The sequence below is a fragment of the Amphibalanus amphitrite genome, unplaced genomic scaffold, assembly GCF_019059575.1.
Source record: "Amphibalanus amphitrite isolate SeventyFive unplaced genomic scaffold, NRLGWU_Aamphi_draft 001086F_arrow, whole genome shotgun sequence".
In the NCBI taxonomy this organism is placed as follows: Eukaryota; Metazoa; Arthropoda; class Thecostraca; order Balanomorpha; family Balanidae; genus Amphibalanus; species Amphibalanus amphitrite.
Genome location: NW_024882580.1, coordinates 94,946 through 111,576, shown reverse-complemented (window position 1 = coordinate 111,576; position 16,631 = coordinate 94,946). Strand labels below are relative to the sequence as shown.

Genomic DNA, 16,631 nt, shown 5'->3' with positions numbered 1-16,631 from the left:
CTGTCTAATAGGGCCGACCACACAAGTGGTTGCCTATTAGATCCGGCCACCGGGCCCGAGCGGACAACATTAATCAACGTACGCACAGTGAGATCAATGTTACTCGGGCAACAAAATCTACCAAACGCAGCGTGCATGCGCCGCGGTCAAATTGCCAGAGCTATTACACTGTAGTCTGTTCCGCTCTGTGCATAGAGCCGACGGGAGGTTCAGCGGACCAAAAGAAATCGGTGTGACATATTGTTATGGGGAAATATTTGTTTCTGGTCCCTAAAAAGCTGTTTCTGGCACCTAATTGCTGATCAGCCCCAAAATGCTTATTCGACCCTAATATCTGAATCTGGCACCTAATTGCTTCCACACAGCCTAAAGTTGCCAGATCGTCTAGTTGAACTCCGTATTTGCTGTTTGCTGATTCAGCACCAAAACCAAAACATCCAGCACCTATTTTATTCCACGTTTGCCTACCTAATTCGCGTAATCTTCCTGATTTTATGTATCCTAACAAACATGAACGTTGCATTCGGTGATGTCAAGTGCCATTTTCGCCAGTGGAGATAATGATTAATGCCATTTCTAGCCAAAAGAGAATCACTAGCCAGCTATGGGGCAGCATAGCAAGACGCTCCTATACCAGCCCGCTATGTAGAGATTATTGCACCCTCAGCCATTTTAACGTGAAAAGTTTGGATCCGTCACTTCCAGCCAGGCTCTCAGGTCATAAACTGGAGTAAACTGGAGTAGGCCCTCTTTTCAATATTATTAGCTTTCTGCAATCATCGTCTGACTCCATCTCGATCAAACGCAGCATCCGGTTTCTACAGGGGCGTTTGACTGACCGGCCACACAATAACCAAAAACAAAATCAAAGCTTCATGCACACATAAGTACGAAACGGATGAAAAAGGCACAACCACGGCACATCTGCGCGGCAAACAACGGACAATGTCCCACGCAAGATCCCGCGTTTCTTCAGCGGCCTTGAACGGAATGAAAACATTACATTTCTTTTTTGGAGCTATTTGATGACGTCAAAAAATACAACACCCGTTTAAATGGTCAAAATCGAGACAATTACTCACAAAAATGTTTCCCTTTAAGCATTACAAATAAATACTTTTAAATATTTAAATGACATTGTTTTTCAAACAAATCAATATTATTTGCTTACTTAAACGTCATATACAATGCTGAGATCACTACGGGGCTGTCTTAGAGTGTAGTTGCACTGGCAACCTTTAGGCTAGACTCCAGGGGTCATTATACCAGAACAACATGATTCTACCAGCCAGTAGTTCATTTTTCTACTAGATTGGTGCTACGCTCAGCATTTAGGTGCCAGATTCAGAAAAAAAGAGTAAGGTGTACCGATGAATAGGTGCCAGAAACAGCTAATTAAGGTCATTTTCCATGATTGGTGCTGGTATCCACCAAATAGGTGCTGAGGACCAATTTTGGGGCGAGTCAGCTTTTAGGTGCCAGAAATAGCTTTTCTGGGACGCAATTAAATGGCGTCCATTGTTATGCCTGCAAATGCCACTCGATAGCCGTGTCATTATTCACGTCAAATAAAAGGTCCGGCACTTCTGGACGGATGAACAAAACATGCGTATTGCGTAAGCCTGCCTGCGGCTGCCTAGCTGTCTGTCTGTGAAGGACATTGAAGGTTCAATTGCAAAGAGGAGGTATGGTGGTTGTGTTTTCAATCCTCATAAACAAACCCTACGCTGCACAAAAGAAATACAAGGTATCTGAGCAGCAGCCCTGAGCGCCGTGGTCCCGGACGGGCGAAGTACGTACGAGTATACCGCCAATCAGCGCCATTAGAACCTATCAGTCCTTATCGTTGGATTATGGGTGATATCAGTGATCGTCTCGGCACTCGGCGCGAGTGACGCGGTCTGCCCGTCTCCGGATGCCCTATCTGGCGCCGTGAGCCGTCATCCTCTATCAGTTGGCGCCGCTATCGGAACACCTTCTGTTCGCCAACTGACTTATAGAACGGCGAGTGGCGAGCGGGCTGCGCTCTTGAGGACACAAGTGTTTGTGGAGGCGAGAGAAAGGCAGCGGTCGGGGAGCACCGATTGACGACCGACGGACAGCCGAGCGGCCGACGGATTCGACCGACACGCCGAGCGACCTGCAGACAGGAGGCTCTGATCCATCGACGGGACACCACTGACCAAAGATGCAGCGTTTGACGCTGCTAGTGGTGGCTCTGATGGCTGCATCGCCAGCCCGGGCCGACAACTTCGGTAAGTATGTGACTAGCTACCGGGGACTGACGCGGCATTCGCTGTATTTCCTAATTTTGGTGTGAGGCTGAGGTGGCGCCCGATCCGTGTATTCGGCTCGAAGCATCGAGCCGTCGAGCTCGATGCCCTCTACTCTTCCGATCACCTCGGGTGACAAGTAGCAGCAACAGCTCCGCGAGGCTGGCATGCCAAAGGACAGCCTTGGCATCTTAAGGTAAAAGCAAGGCCCTATATACCGGTAGAAGTGCCTGCACTCTAGGAAAAAGAAGTTTCACATCTCGCTCTGAAAATATTTCCGTCATACTATTTTGATGTGTGCCACTGAGTGTATGCCCATGGATGAGTTAATAATTATGGATTGGTGTCTTCGCAGTTTTTGGCGACTTCGTGTTATCTCATCCATGGTATGCCTATAGAAGCTGCACTTCACTCCAATTGAGCCTCAGTCGTAACTTGAGTCTTGAGTCGTTCTAAATCGAAACCGTGACTCTGCATTCGGCAAAGAGGGTGATGCGCGCGGTCGCGCGGATCGGGGACCAGCTAGCCAGAAATGTTTCGGAGACGTGGCGCAGTTCGAACATCTCCTTAGTCATCAACGAGTTGAAAGTTGCTCCTTTGTGCTACATGTACCCAAACGGAAAAGGTCTCAGCGCCGTCAACTTTCATTTTCCTATGTCTCCAACAAAGAAATGTCAACGTCATCGCCTATTTCGAGCGACTACACGCTACTTGAGCCTTTTACTCATTCCGCCATATTATATCTCCGCAGGGGCATCCGTTAAGAACTGCTACACATGCGTCGGAAACGCGGACGATCGGACCTGCGAGAAGGCGCCCGAGAAAGTGACTTCCGGCGCTCCGTACCTGCCCTGCAAGCGGAAGTACTGCACCATCACGCGCCAGGAGTACACCGATAACCCAGGTACTGTGCCATTACCAGACGATACACCGATAACCCAGGTAATGTGCCATTACCAGACGATACACCGATAACCCAGGTACTGTGCCATTACCAGACAAAACACAAATAACCCAGGCATTAAGTCATCACAAGACAAAACACGAATAACCCAGGTACTGTGCCATTACCAGACAATACACCGATAACCCAGGTACTGAGCCACTATTAGACAATGCACCGATAACCCAGGTAATGTGCCATTACCAGACAGTACACCGATAAACCAGACATTGTGCCATTACCAGACAGTACCTACACCGGATAACCTAGATATTGTGACAATACCAGACAATACACCGATAACCCAGATAATGATCGCCATTACCAGATAATACACCGATCGCCCAGGTACTGTGCCATTACCAGACAATGCATCAATAGCCCAGACACTGAGCCATTACCAGACAATACACCGATAACCCAGGTACTTTATTACCAGACAGTACACCGATAAGCCAGGTACTGTGCCATTACCAGACAGAATATCAATGACCCAGGCATTGCGTCATCACCAGAAAAACACCGATAACCCAGGCACTGTGCCATTACCAGACAATACATCGATAACCCAGGTACTGTGCCATTACCAGACAATGCACTGATTAGCCAGGTACCGTGACATTACCAGGCAATACGAGCCGACAACCAAGGTAATGTGCCATTACTAGACATTACACCCATAACCCAGTTACTGAGCCATTATCAGACAATACACTGATGACCCAGGCACTGCACTTGCACAACACAGCACACTAAGGACCAGATACCAAGTCATTACCAGACGTCGATTACTCAGTTTGTGTGCTGTCACCACAGTACACCGATAACTCGGTACTTTGCTTGAACTATCACCAGCTCAGATTATGAGCCATCATATACCAATAGCCCGATACTACTATATGCTATATGCGAAGTATATTCCGAGCATCATCGAATTACGATTGTTTGTACTAATTTTCGAAATAGGCATGCATGCTTATTAGGTCGGCTTGGAATGATTATGACAAAAAATTATAATTTCAAGCACCGGAAACCCGTAAGCTACTGAAGTGCTGTTGTGTCGTTTTGTGCACCGATTCTAAGCAAGCCTTCCACGTGACTCGAGCCCCCATTTCCAACAGGTGTTGTCGTTCAGATCACCAGGGGCTGCGAGAACTCGCTGCCTCACGCAGACGGCAAGGAGGTGAACGACGAGTTCACCATGTACTACTGGACCTGCACCAGCGACCTCTGCAACACAGGTAACATCTGACTCCCAAACGTCGAGGCGTAGCAAATCGTGGAAAGGTCTAGAAAGTGGCGAAATGGTCGGTTTCAACAGTCGTTAGAAACACACAAAGGAAGCCTTTGACCACTTGCTGATATACTTCAGCAGGATTTGTGGATGTAGATAAATACTGAGGCATTTCCTGGAATGTTAGCCAATGAAAGAACCCAAATAGTGAAACCAGTCAGCAAGAAAGTACGCAGTAACAGCAACTTTCCACTAATCCCCACCATTCCCTACCGTCTGGCACTGCCAGGCATTACTGTCCCTATGGCTTCCCAGAGCCCCACATGACTAGTTTAGCTCCTGTGGAAGGTCACTTTTAGCCACAATGCGCAACTGGTAGTTGGGCAGCGAAGTCCTTTACTACGAGTAATTGCTAGGTAAGGTTCTTGTGTTGTCAACTGCGCAGCTAGCATCGATCTTGTAGAGACCTGTAACAAAGGTTGAATTAAATGAAGGCTGAAGGACAGCAGCGCCCATGCTTTCTGTACCAAGCCCAGTCTACCAACAAAGAAGTTGGCTAACAAAAGGAAAAACGCTAGCCGATCAAGACCAACCGCGCCGACGCGTGAATTATAAACGACAACCGTTCGCCGTTCGAGTGAGGCCACCACCCCTCACCCGGTAGACACATGGTGTCTTACTAGCGTGATCGGCTCGGTTTGGCCTTAGCCACAGACACTCCAGTGCTAACCGATGACCCTCCCCCTTCCCAACGCCAGGTGACGGCACCAAGGCGCCAAACGGCGGCGGCGGCGGTGGCGGCGGCGGGCTGCCCTACGTCCTGGTGGAGGGATACGACGGAGCCGCCGCCACGGGCGCAGCGGCCACCGTCACCGGACTGATGCTGCTGCTGCTGCACCAGCTGCAGTGAGGGAACAGCTGCTGCACCAGCTGCAGTGAGGGAACAGTTGCTACTAATGGACCAGGTGGAGTGAGGGAACTGACTGTTACAGATGTATTGAGGGAGCCGCTGCAATGACGGAACAGCTGCAGCTGCTGCACCAGCTGCAAAAAAAGGAGCTGCTGCTATGTCAACTTTCATTTGATCATGCAATGTCGCATGCATGAGAAAAACTTTACTTGCCGACTACCTAGTTGGAAATGTTGCAATATTAATAATCAGCTCGCAAACGTATTACCAAGGCACGCCTTTGAAATAGTTGCATAATGTACGAACATGTAAAAATGACTACAAGCAGGAGGCCTAGTTATTATTTACCGCAGAATGGAAATACACCAACCATGCCGATCTGAAGACCTCAGGTCCCGTTCCCGAACGGTGCACGCTAAATAAGTTGGTGGAGACGTACGACGCGGAAGCAATGAAGTCCCAAATAAATATTTATCAATGTGTGGCAATAACTAATACAACCGACAGATTATTGATCAAAATGTATTTGTCCAAACCCTGGCTAACTGGCAGCGAAATGGCGCTGCTAGACATTTGGCCACGGACAGATCACAGGGCCAAAGCAATGGAGTCCAATATCCTAGATCTGGCGGAATCCGGAAAAAAAGTTAATCATCCGGACCCCAGGGACATTTTACTGGTCAGTAACAGTCTACAAACACCTGACAAAATTTGATGGCAGTTCATCAATCACACGCGCTCAAATGAGGTACCGTTTGTCACCTGAAAGCCAGCGGCATTTGATAGCTAACACTAAAACAAACAATTTAAGAAATGAAACCTACCGTCAACCTTTGTATAAAACATTCGGGCCCTTTCACACGAGCGGGAAGCTTAAATGCTTCCTTCATTCTGGTACAAAATGTCAGAATCCCAAATATTTCGACGCACGGACCTGTAGAAAACATCCTTCTGGTGGATATTAGGTACAATGAGAATGATCCGGGCTACTAGTATGAAACTAAACAGAAATACGCCACACGTCCCCAAAAAGGCTGCACAGCGGCAGCGGATGCCCATCGGGACACTTCACTCACACTGGCGAGGTCAGCCATTCCCAGCGGCGGCGGGGCGCCGTGAACTGACCGTTTTAGCCGGGCGTCATTGTCAGCACAGCCCACCGTGCGCCAGACGTTACCGTCAGCAGGGCCCACCGTGCGCCGGGTGTCATTTGGCCGCCTTCTGCTCGGCTTCGGCCAGCTTCTTGTTGTAGTTGGCCAGTGTCACGTGGATACTCTCCGACGAGTACTTGCACTTGGGCGAGCCACACTTGCAAGTGAACATCTTGTACTTTACCATCCAAAACTTTTCACCGTAATCGAAACTGAAACCAAAGTGTTGGAGGTCACTTACTGCATGTTACTGCCGTGAAAACACTGTTTGATGAGCCAAATACGCATTACAATTCGTTATCATGCAAATTAACAAGTTATCGTGAGAAGTTACGTGCGGATCCACAACAGTGCTTATGCCAGCCTCTTGACCGGGAGCTGGCTTCACACCTCCTTCGATGACCCCGACCTTCCCAGGTCCCAATCTCGCACCCGGCTCTCACCTAGCTCTCTGCCTGGCCCTTCCGTTCCCGAGTCTCAGCCTGGCTCTCCGACCAGCCCAATAATTCTCCGGTTCTCGCTCTAGCTCCTCGGCCGGCCCTCCCTTCCACTCACCCGAGCTCCTCGGCCGGCCCTCCCTTCCACTCACCCGAGCTCCTCGGCCGGCTCGACGTCGCGGCAGGCGAACAGAGCGATCCGCGGGAAGCGCACGTCCTGATGGTCGACGAACACCTTGACGGGCACCAGGTTGGGCTCGCAGCGGTGGTTGATGAAGCGGCTCACGTTGCCGTAGCGGCGTGCGTCCAGGCAGAACGTGTCGCCGTCACGGTTGTCCAGGTCGAAGAGGTACGAGTCGTCCTCGCGCTGGTCGGCCGCAGAGTCGGTGATGATTTCGCCGACGTACCTGTGTGAATGGAAGGCACGGTATCAAACAGTGCACCCGGGACTTGACACACAGCCGAGGCATCGCGGACCGCGAAGGTCATATGCAGGCCTCTCCAGTCTCCGGGCGCCAGCTTGCCTAGTTAGAGGCTATGTGACACCAGGATGTGGTGATAATTGGGGCCAAGACCTTCGCAACAGTATAACCACAAATACAAGGATAGCGCCAATTCCTTATTATCGGAAGCAGCTGGTGTTCCATTACAGCAAATGGAAAACGGTCATTCGTTCCCCTTGAAGTTCATTTACCTACACCGAACAGCATAAACTAGCAATGACTATCGCGCCAGCATCTCGTTGCAGCACAGAGTACTCCACCCAGCCCAGCACCCTGGCCGCCCAGTCAGACTCACTCGCAGACGTAGGTGCCTTTGGGGATGTGTTTGAGGGCGCGCACGCCCCAGCCGCGGTCCGTAGTGCGGTACATCTGCACGCGGCACGTGATGCCGTGTTGCACGGCCCTGTTGTTGCATGTCAGCTGGTTGCAGCCGCACGCCCGGTTACACTCGAAGATCATCGGTGGGTCTGTGCAACAGAGGTGGGAAAGCGGGCCATAAGAGTACGCAGAGTATGTCACTGAACTGACACAAGAAGAAAGGGGAATCATATTCAATTAGAGTATGAGCGGTTAAACCGAGCGTGTCGAATAGCAAGACTAGTTGAAACTTTGACAGCCATGGCCGATATTGAACCCTATACTTTCCAACAGCTTACACAGTCATAATTCGTCTACACCTCAGAGCCGAGCCACCGCTCTTACCGGTGTAGTTGAACTCTGGTAGCAGCCGTCCGTCGGGATCGTACCAGCAGCGCAGGCTGATCTGGCTGCACATGCAGTCTGACGAGATACAGTTGTCCACACAGGCGCACGACTGGAGACACGGATATGGGGGCGGTCAGGGTCCGGTCACGGACCGGGCAATAAACAACGACACGGATCAGGCCACGTCGAAAACAAGACCGACGTCCACACATTTACCACATGACCCGCGGAATACTACGGTAGACCGACACAGCCTCCTACATGCTGACGCGAAGCAAACTAGCAAGTCAATGACAAGACACGCCGAGGCACTGACGAATCACACAGGACGTATAGGTACCAAGGAAGAACACGCTCAAAACTAAGGCACCGGCAGAGGCTCAACTGAGCAGTAGAGCCACAGGCGTCAGTCGCGACTCTCACCTGAAGACTGGTGATGGTGCGGTCGATGTTGAGCTTCATCGTCTCGCAGCTCTCTGCCACGTACACATAGTCGGAGGGTAGCGGCGAGTCGTCACAATCGTTCACCGCCTGGATGGGCAGCTTCTCCTTGCCGCGGCTCACGTCGTTGCTCAGCACCCGCTCGCCGCGGCGGGCGCGGCTGCGCTCGGCCAGCCGGCTCAGCTCCATGTTGAGCAGCAGCGCCAGGCGAGTGTCGGTGCGGTCCGGGCCGCAGCAGTCTAGTGGGACGCTCCCCTCGCGGTTCCTCAGGTAGAGGTTAGCGCCGTGCGCGAGCATCAGCAGCGTGCAGTGGTAGTGACGCTGGCGGGCGGCGATGTGCAGCGGTGTGTCGCCGTGCACGTTGGGAGAGTTGACGTGGCAGCCGGCGGCCAGGAACAGTTCGGCAATCTCCATGGAGCCGGAGAAGGCGGCCCAGTGCAGGCCCGTGTTCTGCTCCTCGTCACAGAGCTGCGGGTTGGCGCCGCGCTCCAGCAGGTACCTGAGGGGCGTCATAGGCGAGGTCAATGAGAGGCCGGCGGTCCGGCCAAGACGCTTATCTGCCCTAGCCGATAACATGATAAGTATGAACCAACAATTATTGGAGATAGATCTGGCACTTATTCACCACCTAAGCCTCGTACAGTCAATATCATTCTGATAACTGTGGTTGTTTGGCCTTGATCAAGACATCAAGCTTGTGGAGACTCAGTTCACAAACATCCCGCATCTGTGATGAGGACTCACTTGACCACCACGGGGGTTCGCGGAGACTCAACTCACAAATACTCTATCTAAGCAGACTGCATACTTACTTCACCACCACTGGGTGTTTGTGTTCGGAGGCCCAGACGACGGGCGTCCAGCCACCGTCGTCCTGTCTGTTCACGTAGCCCGTCTCTGTGCGGCCGCTGGAGAGCAGGTAATGGCAGCCCTCCAGGTTACCGGCCTGGGCCGCCAAGTGCAGCGGCGTCATACCGTCCTCGCCCTGCCCAGAGCACGACGCATAACTCACGTCAGCAGCACAGACGCGGAAGTACATACAATGTCTTTACACGAGTCAATCTGTGCGAAATGATAGTGTAGGAGATAGAAGATAGGAGACAGAGATAGGAGACAGAATCGATAATTCTTATCAAGTATTACCTAATGGAAGTTAGAAAATCACACAGTGCAATCTTCGACAGCCGTCCGCCGTCCCACGTACCTTTGCGTCCAGCGCGGCGCCGGCCGTCACCAGGTACTTCAGCACGCTGTTCTGGGCGCGCGCGGCAGCCACCATCAGAGGCGTCTGCAGGTCGCGGTCGACAGGATCGAGCGCGGCGCCGGCGGTTACCAGTAGGTGAGCGGCGGCCACGTGACCGTGCTCGGCACACACGTGCAGGGCGGTCTGCTGGCCGCACTCGCGGTACTTCTGGTTGGGCGACCAGCCCTGAGCTGCGGCACATCACGAGCAAGCCGGGCGATGGTAGATAGGAAGGGTAAATATAGATTGCAGGAGCATATCAGATGGTTCCACTCGTGTAAATGGCCACGCCGCCGTGAGCAAGTGCAGCAGGAGTATTCCAAATGTGGCCAATCACAGTGACAAGATGTAAAAGAGTAACAAAACTAGCAGGCTATAATCAACAATGATAGCTAGCTCACGTAATCCTGAAATGGAGTAGCGTACACAGCCATTACTTGGAACAGAAGTCGACGGGATATAGAGAAACATAGTAGGTACAAAACCCAGTAACCCAGAGACAGAGTGTAGGTAGGTACCGACTAAAACCCATTGGTCCAGTCACTGTCTACCGGCTATGTAACGTACCAATCATGGAGATCAGTTTCTCGAGGTCTGACGAGCGCAGAAACTTGAGCTGGTCCTTGATGAGAATTTTGGGCTCGCCTCCGACCGTGGCGGCCGACTGGGTGACGGCCAGCAGACTGCGCTCCAGCTGCTGCCTGGTTGGCCGCCGGGAAGCGGAAGGGGCACAGATCAGACGGGTGAATAGATCGGCCATATTATGAGGGGACATTAAACGGATAGACAGACACACAGGTAGATCTTACGGGCAAATCGATCGAACGGGAGGATAGATCAGTCAGATGAATGATGTATAGTCATGCCCATTCAGATATCAGCGTACTCAGGATTGGATCCCCACACTACACATTGATTCTAAGGCCCGTCCGCAGTCACTCAGCCCCAGCTGCTGCCCTGTGTCCTTCGCCGCTCGTCCCCCGTCCCACATTGTTCGTAACCCGTCTCTCACTATTCGTCCTCTGTCCCTTAACGCTCGCCCTCCTGTTCCACACCGCTTCCCTTCCCCGTTGACTGACCTGTCTGGTCCGACGGGCATCCCGTTGGCGGCCAGTACACGTCCGTCAGGCAGCGTCAGTCGGTACGGACTCAGGTGGGGTGACGGTCGGCTGAACCCATCGGCCCCCAGAGCCCCGGCGCGCTCCACACCGCGAGTGATGGCCATCCGAGCGCTGCGACTGTCGACGGAAGGTAGAAACACACGGTCAGTGAAACACCACTGAGCAGTGCGGTGTTACGTCAACGGGGAATGGGAGGGCACGACAGTCGAATGCTGCAGCGAAGGGCAATCACACCCGTGCGTACAGTTTGCCGCCTGGCCAATGCAGCACGTTTATGACTGAATGTAGATAGGCGGTGGCTCACCAGTCACCAGTCACTTTTTCTTAAGCATGCTCTGCAGTGGTGGTGGGTAGTAAGTATAAGACAGGTCACAGAACTTTGTATAACGAGGTCCGCCGGGACGTATACATCGTCCATGGTTCATGCCGGTATACGGAAGTCTATCAATTGACAATTAGTGGTCAGTGACCTACCTTTTCTTGACGCCCTGCTGTTGGTATAAAACGGATGGTCGATTTCTCACCTTTTCTTGAGCACGCCCTGCTGGTGGTAGAAGGTAGGTGTGCGCCCGGTGCGGATGGTCAGCTGCACCGTCTTCAGGTCGTCCGAGTTGCCGCAGTGGGGACACATGATCAGGTCGCCCACCTGGGCGGCACACTTGCGGTGGAACAGATGTGGAGTGCACTCGTGTGTGCACCGCATAAAGATTCCCTGCCGACGGAGACAGACAGGGTGTCAACAGCAACACTCGCAGCTGGTCATTATGCTGTCATTCGACTAGGAAGGTGGGGGGCATCAATGTTTAACATTATCTACGCTTAGCATTGAGCCTAACCGTCTACAACATGAAAATATATTTCTATTTAACTTCTCCAGTCTCCACGAGGAACAGACGCTCATCTGATTAGTGGCTGAATAGTGACTCTCTCTATACTCACTACTAGTGAGCATAGAACATCCCCACACGAGGAGCAGACGCTCACCTGAGTACAGAACACCCCGCACGATGGACAGCAGTGGTGTCGGCGCATCCTCTCCCTGTGCAGGCCGCACATCAGTAGAAACGGCACCTTGAAGCTCGGGCGAATCATCCTGCCGACGGCAAGTCATCATTCAGCTTTGAAAAATCATTCTATCTACACGATCTACTAACGGGTTTAGCGCTTACTTCACAAAGCCAGGCAAGTTTCATCTTTATATAGGCACGTCTCGGAAATCAGCGAGACTGCAGAGAGGGGGCCATTAAATGGACCGTTAATTGGTGATCGCGTCATTACCCGCTGCCGGTACCCGTTTTCTAGTATCATTACCCGCTACCTGGTGCTATTAACCGGTGCCGGTGCGTATTACCTGGTGCTGGTGACGAGGTTGCAGCAGCCGATCAGCCGGCCGTCGATGGCGTCAATGCCGCGACAGTAGTAGTCTTCCTTAGCCAGGTCCAGGTCGGCCGTGGGTGTCTTGGTCTCCACACATTTACAGGCTATGGTGGTCAGCATCGGGTCCATCTGACGACAGGCAACGGGCGCGGGTAACGCCGCAGTCGGAACGCAGAGGGAGGGACGGAGGAACAATTACTGATCACTCGGTACCAGCCACACTCATGCTGGCATACATGTATAATTGGCCAGTTAGCGGCCGTCTGTCTAAACATACCAACGACTGGCGATATTACTGACTACACCGGTTTAAACACTGTCTGCCGATACTGACCATTTTGGGCGGCGGCACGGTACCCTCAGGCGGCGCCGCCTCGCCGGCCCCGCTGCCGCCGGTGACCGAGCCGGCCGGGGAGCAGGTCAGAGAGTCGGCGCGCCGGCCGAGCCGCACCAGAGCCGACGCCGTCGCCGGCTGGGTGACGCTGCCGCGCCGGCGCTTCACCGCAGAGGCCACAGAGGCGGCACCCTGCGCCGGCCGCCCGCCGCCGCTGCCGCCGCCGACAGACGGCGGAGCACTGGAATCGAGACCTGAGCACACACGGACGGTCAGATCCACCCGGCACTCTCGCGGCTCCAACAGGTAAGAGAAACGCGTGAATTTTTCACGAAGAAAAATAACATAAACGAGAAAAGACAAGGAAGCAGGCGTTATTGGGTCCAATTCTACCATGAGAGTTCGAGTTGAATTGTTCGCTAAACTTGCACAAAATCACTACAATCCACTACGTTCATGATGAAAACGAGCAGCCATAGCTAGCAACGAAATTCACTGGCGAGTGGCGATATTCAAATAACGCTACAGCAGCGCCCTTCTGCCAGCCCAGCCCGGCTGGGGGAGCAGCATAGAAAGCAGCTGTGCCACTGTGACATACCGCCGGCCTCAACACTGCCACTCACCATCCCCACTCTCCTCGTCCTCATCTGCGCAGCTGTCCTCGGGCGGACTGGGTATGCGCATCGAGCTCGGCACAAACGCCTTCTTCAGCGTCACCTTCGGCATGCTCTTCCGAGCCTTTCCCTTGAGCATCCGGATTCGGGCGGCCTCGCTACTCTCACTGCTGTTGTCGCCGTCGTCCTCGGAGCTGATAGCCAGCCGCAGCTCGGCCTGAGAGCCCGCAGCGCTCTGTACGTCCGAGGCCGGAGCCGGCGGCGGGGGCACGCTCTCTTCGTCCTCAGTGACCATCTCAGAGTCCTCGGGTGCACTCAGCGGGACGGGGGCGGCCGGCTGCCCCACCTCCGTCTCCGCTCCGTCCGAGAGACGCTCGGGCAGCTCATCAGTGACGCCACCGACGGCCGGCTCCACTGCCAGGGCCAGGTCACGGCTCCGGGGCTCGGCGACCAGCCTACGCTCGGCCTTCATCGCCTCCACAGCGCCCAGCTCCCGGACGTGGAAGCTCACCAGCGAGTCGGCACCAGTTCCACACTCCTCACCGGCGGTCTTCTTCACCTTCTTCTTTTTCTTCGTGATGAACGAGTAGCTGAGCCCCTTGAACGGCTTCTTCTTGATTTTGCCCGTGCCGGTTTTCGTAAGCAGCGCAGCCGCCTTATTTTTGGCGGTGATGTTGGCTAGTTTCTTGAACTTGTGCTTCTTCGCGGTCGGGCCCGTGCCGGGGTCGGCCTGCAGATCAAGGAGACGGCGCCGCTTGCCTTCCGGCTCCGGCTCCGCACCACCGGTGGCCGACTCTTGAAGGTGGCGGCGCGACCTGCCAGACGAGGACCGGTCACAGGTCAGACAGAACGAGGCGACACAGACACAACAGTCGGAGGTCAGCCAGGCACGGTCAGTATGTATTTGCTGATTTTGATGAACATTGAAGCCATAGTCCATTTAATTCGAATCCGGTTATTTCAGCCACGCGTGTTGTTTAAAATCTTAACATGCCCACAGCCGCCCACAAGCGCGCGCAGTCACGTTTTGTAACGCTTTTTATGACGGGGCCCGCCGTCCTTCAACGTACGCGGATTAAATTTCAGGATGTGTCGACCAGATAATTCAAAATGTCATATTAAATTTTGTATGTTCCAGCGGCTGCCGGTGCGCCCTTAGCGCGCTCTCACGTACACCATAGGCTCAGCATTGGGTGCGGCAGTTCTGAGTGACCACTAGGCGGTGCCCGTCCCGCCGCCGGTACCTGCGCCGCTCCGGGTCGCCCGTCTCAGAGCCCGCCTCGCTGGCGGAGTCGTTAGCTCTCCTCCGCAGCTGACGGGCGCGAGCTCCTTCTAAGGGCCCAGCAACAGACACAGCTGCCTCAGAATCGCCAACGAATGCCTCCTCTAGCCTCCTCTGAGACCTGGCCAGGGCGGGGACGCTGAATATTAATGATTGGCACTGCTGTACATGTAGTTACAGGGCTACTCTCACTGGAAGTAAGGGGGATCATGTGATGCCGATTTAAGAGTTCAATACGAGCTGCAAATTGCTTGAATCATTCAATCGTTTTATACTATAAAGGTGACACATCCTCCAAACAATTTATATGAGATAAATGGAAAGGAAATAGGGATAAGGAATAGGGAAAATAAAACAAATGGGGAAAGTGGAAATGTAGTAGGTATCAGTGAAGTTTAGCATGATTTTCATAGGAATAACTTTTGATAGCATCATGGAATCCTCTAGGAAGGGGGCAAGGGTAAATATATCATTTAGCCTTGAAAACACTTAACTTTTATTCACTGAGTGGCAGAGTAGGCTTTCAAACAATCTACCATTTTTCATAAGCTTCTGAAAAGGAGTGAGGTGTAGTACTGTCTCCTTTGACAGAGCATTAGGTTAGCTTACTAATATTCCATGAAAATTTTGGTTTGGGTCATTTGAGGCAGGACCTGAAGAGTATCACCAGGTGCTAGTAGATCCAGAAAAAAACTACCTGGAACACTGCTGGAGGCATACCTACTCCTTAAAGAGGTTAGGTTTCTGAAAATTCATTCCCTTTTGTTTTCTTATGGCCAAGCTGCTTTGCAGTCTAAGACAAGCTATTTCTAATAAAGTTATCTAGTTTCTTTACATGCTTAACTAATGACAAAATCATCATTTTGGATCATGAGGGAAAGACACTGATGCCTGTTTTAAAAATATTGGTCACTGATGATGAAATGTCAATATGTAAAGGTAGGTACCTAGCCTATCCAATCACATCAGCTTTACCCTAACCATCTATCATTCAGCTTCATTTTAATCCATAATAAAGTGCATAGGTCAAGAAAATATATTCAATGACAATTATCTATAAAACTTGGTATTTTATTTCACTATTTCATTAAATGACATTTTAAAAATAAACATCAAGAGTAGGTACCATTTAACGTACCAAGTACTTTTGTTGACAAAAACCTAGCAGGTCAATTGCATCCACAGGCCCAAAAACCATGGTGCATACAGTGTAGATGCACAATCCCAGTCATATTTCCACGACTGCAAGGCTCCAGCCTAAGCCTATGTTCTGCGCAAGCTGGTGCATCTTGTTTTCTATGCCCTGCGGTCTTTCACAGACACACGATGCAAGGTGCTGGTGAACCCAACTAGGTAAGGAAGCCAGGTAAGGTGATAATATGATGACAGTGATAAGACAGTGATTATATGATGATAAAAACAGAAGTCATAAGAGCAATTATAACTTCTGTTTTCAGTAAGTCATTAATCAGGTATTTTTAAAACAGGCATGAAACATTATCATTTCGCTGCAATTTATCAGCAGCAGGAATCTGATGTAAAGCTTGCATGAAAGCAAAATTTTCATAAGTGTCCCAGAAAAAAAAAACAAAAACAAAAATAAAACCACACCGCCTTGAATTGCACGACTCAAACGACATCACTTTATGTGTAGGTAGGTATACAGTACAATTAGTATTGCTGCTTTGTTGGTACAGCCTTCGTCTCGTTAGCTCCTTACATTTTTTCTGTTCAGATTAATAAAGCCAATTCAGGCTTTTTACAAGCCGGCAAAAATTTCCGATCACAACCGGCTCCATCATCATTCATCACCAAAAAACCGCCAGCGTCCGCGTCCTTCGAGCGCTCAACACACACAAACAAAAATAAAATAACTCTCTGGCGCAGATGCGACGTTACATGGATTAGGTCAGCTGATATTTCAATTTTGGCAGATATGGAAGCTATGTTGGGAATAAAATTGGAAATAAACGATTTTTTCACTTTGCAAACTTTATCAAAATTAAAAGGCACCATGTATTTAAAAAGTTAAAAAACCATGATATTGAACATCATGTAGAATT

General features: G+C 51.5%; 2 protein-coding genes across 9 annotated transcripts; one reads left to right on the top strand and one right to left on the bottom strand.

The window, feature by feature from the left end:
- The first annotated feature begins 1,507 nt into the window (after positions 1-1,507).
- LOC122369959 lies at positions 1,508-5,881 on the top strand. The gene is made up of 4 exons (XM_043345142.1): positions 1,508-2,255; positions 3,025-3,177; positions 4,338-4,457; positions 5,209-5,881. The coding sequence occupies exons 1-4, from the start codon at positions 2,189-2,191 to the stop codon at positions 5,358-5,360; spliced, it is 492 nt and encodes a 163-aa protein (XP_043201077.1). The 5' UTR covers positions 1,508-2,188; the 3' UTR covers positions 5,361-5,881.
- Positions 5,867-16,440, bottom strand: LOC122369958 (histone-lysine N-methyltransferase EHMT1-like). Of its 8 annotated transcripts, XM_043345141.1 has the most exons (17): positions 16,289-16,365; positions 15,063-15,120; positions 14,531-14,689; positions 13,296-14,101; positions 12,673-12,926; positions 12,313-12,467; positions 11,946-12,054; positions 11,486-11,673; positions 10,920-11,078; positions 10,408-10,541; positions 9,802-10,031; positions 9,410-9,582; positions 8,580-9,096; positions 8,154-8,265; positions 7,747-7,918; positions 7,101-7,355; positions 5,867-6,723 (listed from the first exon to the last, which is right to left on the bottom strand). In XM_043345141.1, exons 4-17 carry the CDS (start codon positions 13,756-13,758, stop codon positions 6,567-6,569), a joined length of 3,078 nt encoding a protein of 1,025 aa, XP_043201076.1. In that variant the 5' UTR covers positions 13,759-14,101; positions 14,531-14,689; positions 15,063-15,120; positions 16,289-16,365; the 3' UTR covers positions 5,867-6,566. The 8 variants fall into 8 exon arrangements, with proteins under 8 accessions (XP_043201076.1, XP_043201068.1, XP_043201075.1 ...); XM_043345133.1 differs by lacking the exon at positions 15,063-15,120 and having other exon boundaries at positions 16,289-16,440; XM_043345140.1 differs by lacking the exon at positions 15,063-15,120 and having other exon boundaries at positions 14,531-14,707; positions 16,289-16,429.
- Between the last annotated feature and the right edge of the window lie 191 nt (positions 16,441-16,631).